General features: G+C 57.1%; 1 protein-coding gene across 1 annotated transcript in view; it reads left to right on the top strand.

Annotated features, from left to right (window-relative positions):
- The window catches only part of IGSF21 (immunoglobin superfamily member 21), a 234,012-nt gene extending 228,432 nt beyond the window's left edge, over positions 1–5,580 (top strand). The window contains exons 7-10 of the mRNA XM_059374901.1: positions 3,462–3,547; positions 3,955–4,147; positions 4,529–4,567; positions 5,350–5,580. Coding sequence (XP_059230884.1) covers positions 3,462–3,547; positions 3,955–4,147; positions 4,529–4,567; positions 5,350–5,423 — 392 coding nt within the window. The 3' untranslated portion in view covers positions 5,424–5,580. The remainder of the gene's footprint in view (positions 1–3,461; positions 3,548–3,954; positions 4,148–4,528; positions 4,568–5,349) is intronic.
- The last annotated feature ends 434 nt before the right edge of the window (positions 5,581–6,014 follow it).

Genomic DNA, 6,014 nt, shown 5'->3' on the forward strand with positions numbered 1-6,014 from the left:
TGGAAGGATGGATGGTTGGATGGATGGATGGTTGGATGGATGGTTGGATGGATGGATGGTTGGATGGATAAGTGGGTGGGTGGGTTGATGGATGGATGGATGAATGGGTGGGTGGATGGATGGATGAATGGTGGATAGATGGGTGCATGCATGGATGGATGGGTGAGTGTATGAATGGGTGGATGGATGAATGGGTAGGTGGACAGATGGATGAGTGGGTAGGTGGGTGGGTGGATAGATGGATGTTTTAGTGAACACCCAGAATTCCTGGAAAAGCCTACAGGGGCTTTTCCAAGAGATTTCACAAGGCTGCTGTAATGCTCTGGAGAGATTAGGAGGGCAGCTTACATAATAAGGCTCTCTTGCCCTCCTCTGGGCAGATGCATGCCACTTTACATTTCATATCATAGCCTCCTATCTGTCCCCCATTATTATTTTCAGAGCAATTCCTCAAATAGTGTAATATCTATTCTCCCCGCTCACAGGTAAGGAGACTGAGGCCCAGCAATTTGAACTAACACATCCAAGTCAGGCCATCAGAGAGAAGAAGCCCAGGCCCCAACCTTGGGTCTCTGGACCCCTCCTCTTTCTGGAGATCAGGAAAAGTCCAGGGGCTGAGAACATTCCTTTTGGACCTACTCAATGCTGTGTTTTAGGAGCAGGTGGTGGGGGGCAGGATTCAGTTTCCAGGAGCTTCTGGTAACTTTCAGGGTTGGGGGGAGGAGGGCGGGAAGCAGCAGCGAGCCTGGCCTGTGGAAGCAGCATTCTATAGGTAGTGGGGATTGGGGGGAGGGGCTGCTGCAGAGGCCCACCTGCTGCAAAGGCACTGGTAGTTGCAATGGCTGCCAGGATGGAGCTCAGAGGGATGGGGGACCAGACCTCTCTCCTGTCCCCCACTGTCCCTTTGGGTCAGCTCTGAATGGGAGTCCTTGGGAGCAGGCAGCTCAGAAGCCCCAGGGGAAGCCAGCCTCTGCTTTTCCCATCCTCCCCACCTCCGGGCCTCCCTCCACAGACCTGTGTGCCACCAAGCCCTGCTCCTATCACCCCCTTGCCTATGGCAAGGCCAGACCTCTGGCAAGCCACGACCCTCCTGAGGGCCAGGTTTAAGGCCTGCAGAATGGGTTTCCTGGTACCCAACCTCATAAGCACCAGGATGGGTGATAGGCCTGAAATGGGGTCTTGTGCATCTTGGGCTCCCTCTCCTCTCTGTCACTAGGCCTAGGCCTCGGCATGAAGGGTCAGGTGGCACACAGGACAGTGAGCAAACTGACCTGCACAGGAAAGGGGTTCACACCTCCTCAGGCGGGGTGCCCTTGTGCGCCCTCTGCTGGCTGCAGCCAGACAGTGCCATCCCAGAGGGACAAAAAGAGCAGACGAAATAACTCAGGGCCACTTTTCCCTGTGCGGGGCTTGCACCCGCAAACTCACTTCACAGCCCTTGAGGGTCAAAAAAGAACGGGAGGAAGCTTCTTGACCCCCGTCCCAGGCCCTGCCAGGCCTTGGTTTCCTTACAGGGACAACCCAGAGGTCGGGAAGTTCTAGGAGGTGCTGCACAAGGCGTGGTGCGCAGTAGACTTCAGGCCAAGGCCAATGTCAGCCCTGCACACCACCGCCTCCCAGACCACCAGCACAGTGGGGCGGGTGGCTGTGAGAGTGTGTGCAAAGGTTGCTCTTATTGTTGTCATTGTGCACCTGCGAAAAGCAGGTGCAGTGACTGGCCCAAGGCCACACGCCCTAGACCAGAACCTGCCCTGGGATCCCAGGAGCCAGGGCTCCTTTCTCCCCTCCACGGGCAGAGATGGTAGCTGAAGCCTTCCCTGCGCTCCCCCTCTTCCCACCCATGCTTCCCTCAGCCCCATGTGGCACTTTAGATTCCTGGCTCAAGATTTAATTAATAGTCCTTTAGTTTTGTTCTCGCAGAATGAACTTGGGAGTGCCTGGGGGACCACCCACATTGGCTGGCTGCTTGGATTTCTTCGAGGAGAGCCCAGTGGGAAGGAGAGGCTGGGGACGAGGCAAGGCCAGGTGGGGGCGATCCCAGGCCAGCCCCAGGGCCTGGGACAAAGCTTTTCTCCTGCTCCCTCCCTTGGAAGATGTTCACCAAGAAGGCACGGAGTGGAGGGTGGTCTTCTGCGCCCTTCCTTCAGCCCAGGAAGCCCCAGCCCCCACAGCCCCTGAACTTCGGCCTCGGCCCCAGGTTCTGGCTGTTCCTTCCCCGGAACCCTCCTCCTGAGTTTCGTGTCTTCACTGAAATGTCAGCTCCTGGGAAGGGCCTCTGGCCACCACTCACCCTCGGTGCGACTGCAGGACTCTCATGTTTTCGTGCCTTCTGTCTACGTGCTTGTTTGCACACGGACTGTCTGCCCTACAGAAGCGTATGGCCCTGGCTAGCAGGTGCTCCCAGCTCCACCCAGAGTCAGGCACGGGAGTGGCTCAGGAATGACCTGTTGAACAACTGAAGGCATGAATCTGGAAGAAAGAACCCCAGGAAGCATGGGGATTAGCTCCATGGGTGACCTTGGATAAGCCTCTTTTAAAACCTATGTGCCTCGGTTTCCCAATCTGAACCCAAGGGGACAGGCTCTGAGGCCCCAGTGGTTGCCCCAGCAGCTCTCTTAGCCCTGCTTTTCTCTTGTGTACCAGATAGCAAGGACCCTGGGTGTCGTGCCGTCAGGCTCAAGCTCTAAAGGGCCTTGAAAGAAGAGAAACAAGAATGGGAGGAGAAAGGGAAGTCAAAGGCCCACGGAAGGGAATGTTCCCTCCACACCTGTCTGCCTCCCCTGCCACTTCCAACCTAGGGATTTCAGAAAACCCTACTGGGCAGATTACCTAGTAGAAGGAGCCCTGGAGCAGAGGGGAAGAAGAGCTGAGCTCTGTCCTGGCTCCTCCTCACTGTGTGACCTTTGGCAAGTCACTTGCCCTCTCTGGGCGTAGTGAACCCAGCTGGGCAGGGGACAGGAACAGCAGAGTCCCGCCTCACCAGGGTTTAGTGCAGGTGGGAGTTTGGGGTGCCTCAAGTGGTCAAGGCTGTGGAAATAGTCGCCCCCCCCCCATTCGCGGCTGAGTCATTTCTGCGGTAGACTTCTTTTGAGACATCCCTGACTCCACTGTCCACTGGGCTTCTCTGCCTTGACCCTGGTCACACTGGCTTGTGTCTGTCTTTCATCCCTACTGAGAATGAACCCCACAAGACGTGGTTTTCTGGGCACCCCTGAATGCCCAGCTCTCGGACAGGCTCTGGCTGACTGCAGGGGCGCAGGAACTGAGTATGAACGAGCGCAGGTGTGAATGAATGGACCGGCACCCCCAGAGCTCCTGGTTCTGTGGCAGCTGATCCCAAGGACACTCACCACTGGACTAGAACTTCCTCTTCCATTTTCCCTGAGACTCCTTTCCTTGCTCAGTCTCCCCTTCCCCGTACCTACGTACACCTCTCTGACCTGGCCTTCTTCTCCCTACAGTTGCCCCCAAAGGACCCAAAATCATGATGACGCCCAGCAGAGCCCGGGTTGGGGACACAGTGAGGATTCTGGTCCATGGATTTCAGGTCGGCCGCTCCCTGAGCATCCGGGAGGCTGGTGGGAGGGGGTACGGGCGCCAGGAGGCACAAGCATCCCAGGCGGCATCTCCAAGAGCCTTCCCTTGACCTTCAGCACTTGCAGCAGGCCCCAGGGTCATGGCCTGTGGGGCAAAATTGGGCTTGATGAGGAATGGCAAGATGTGCGTGCATTTTGCTCTCCCATCCGGAGCTCACAGCAGACACAGCTCCTGGACCCTGACCGTCTGTTGAGTCTTAGAGTCCTTCTCTCCCTGGTGTCCCGGGGCAGCCACTCCCAACCCATGGGATGGCCCTGTGTTTCCAGCCCTGGCCATGCCAGCCCTCTGACCCCCTTCCTGCACTGGCAGAATGGGTCCTCCTGTGACCTGACTCCCGCCCCGTCCTGACCCATACAGAATGAAGTCTTCCCGGAGCCCATGTTCACATGGACACGGGTTGGAAGCCGCCTCCTGGATGGCAGCACCGAGTTTGATGGGAAGGAGCTGGTGTTGGAGCGGGTTCCCGCCGAGCTCAACGGCTCCATGTACCGCTGCACCGCCCAGAACCCCCTGGGCTCCACCGACACACACACCCGGCTCATTGTTTTTGGTACGCCGTCCTGACTGGGGATCGGAAGGACGACCAGGGGCGGCCCTGGCTTGAGCTGTCTCAGGGTTGAGGGAGCATCAAGGGATGCTGGGATCCCCTAAATTGGGCCCGAGAGGATGCCCTATGTGAAATACTAGAGTTCCGTGCTGGAAACCAGAGAGCTCTGGGTTTGAATCCCAGACCCAGCACTTCCTATCTGGGCAACCGTGGGCAAGCTGCTTAACCTCCCTCAGTTTCTGCATCCATAGAACCCACTGAGGCTTTCCGTTGTACTGAGAGCTCGCACGTGATGCCACACGGTGGGGGCTGGGTATCGGGGAGCTCTTTTACCAGGTTCTGAATGCTGCCCCCATCCGCTTCTCTTCCTGTTCTTTCTAACAGAAAACCCAAATATTGCAAGAGGAACAGAGGACTCCAATGGTAAGTCCTCACTCTCAGAGCTGTTTGCCTGAAAGCGAGTGAGTTGCAAGGCTCCAGGATGCCCTGGTTCCCCAGCTGCCCCATCGCATCCCCTTGCCGTTCCCTGGAGCCTCAGGCAGGCACCTGTCCTCCAGTTCAAGCAGTCTGGGTCAGAGGCGGTCAGGAGTGGGTGCTGAGGCAATAAGGGGGCACTCAGAACCCCAAATCAGCCAGTGGGGATTTCCAGGGACCTAGTGTGCCCCCTTTCCTCCCCACCACTGTTATCCACAATGAACTCCAGCTCTCTTAGCTCAGAGAACTTAGTGTCCTGGCCCCAAGAGGATGTGTCCAGAATTGACCATAGGGTTGTGCCTGCTCCCCCACTGGGCTCGGGACCACTCCATAGGACAGTCAGGTGCCCCGGCTGGAGACTTTGATACTGTCCTCCTGGAGCTGCCACCCCACGGCACCCAGACCCTGCCCCCCAGCCCACCAGCCCTCCCCTCCTCACACTGAGCCCACCGCACATTTCACAATGGAAGTCCCTGCACCTGGTCCCCACTGGACGATCCCATGGCCACCAGGCTCAGCCCAGCAGCCCCGGGACAGAGAAAAGATCACACCCATTTTGGTGCGACAGGTGGCAGAACTGGGATTTGAACCCAGTACATCCTGTTGCTGAATCCAGACTCTGTGCGGAGCCCTTTGAAGCTCTGCCATTCCGGGATCCACACCCTGCCACACCCACCCAGGTCGGTGGCCCTGAGCTTGACCATGACCCTCCTCCATGCCGCCCAACCCAGGTTCCGCTTCTGGCCCTCCCGGCGTCCGGCTCACCTTGGTGCTCGCCCTGACAGTGGTCCTGGAGCTGACGTGAAGGCTTGGCCCCCACTCCGGCCACTCCACCCAGCACTGACATCTCTGCGATCGGTTTTCATTTCTTTTCTAAACTATTTCCAGTCTGTTCTTAGTCTCTTTCTGTCTGTGTCTTGGCTTCTTCAGTCAGTTTAATTAAAACAGAACAATTTTCCCCACCTTCGTCTGTGGCTCTGAATTCTTCATTTATTGGGTGACCGCAGCTGTTGGGAAGGGCACTGGGGAGGGGTGAGGAGCACACAGAAGAGACGCTCTTCCCAGGAAGGGGAGCGGAGCTGTACCTCATTACCTTCCCCCAGGCTTGGCTGACAGATGCGGGAAGTAGCCGGAAACTACCAGAAAAGCCAAGCCTCCTTGGGGCCAAGAGTAACAGTCAGCAGTTGCAATAGTGCTGTATACCAAACCAACCCAAACCTCAGTGGTAGGCAACAATGCACATTTATGATTATTATGTTCAGGTTCAGGATGAAGCTATTCCACTGATCTAGTTGGCTCATGGCAGGTGCGTTGCATGTGGGAGTGAGTGGACCAGCACCTCTCAAAGGCCCAGCTGTGGGACTAGTCCTGTGCTAGTCATCCAGGCTGCAGAGAC

This window comes from Mustela nigripes, chromosome 14 (assembly GCF_022355385.1).
Source record: "Mustela nigripes isolate SB6536 chromosome 14, MUSNIG.SB6536, whole genome shotgun sequence".
Classification (NCBI taxonomy): Eukaryota; Metazoa; Chordata; class Mammalia; order Carnivora; family Mustelidae; genus Mustela; species Mustela nigripes.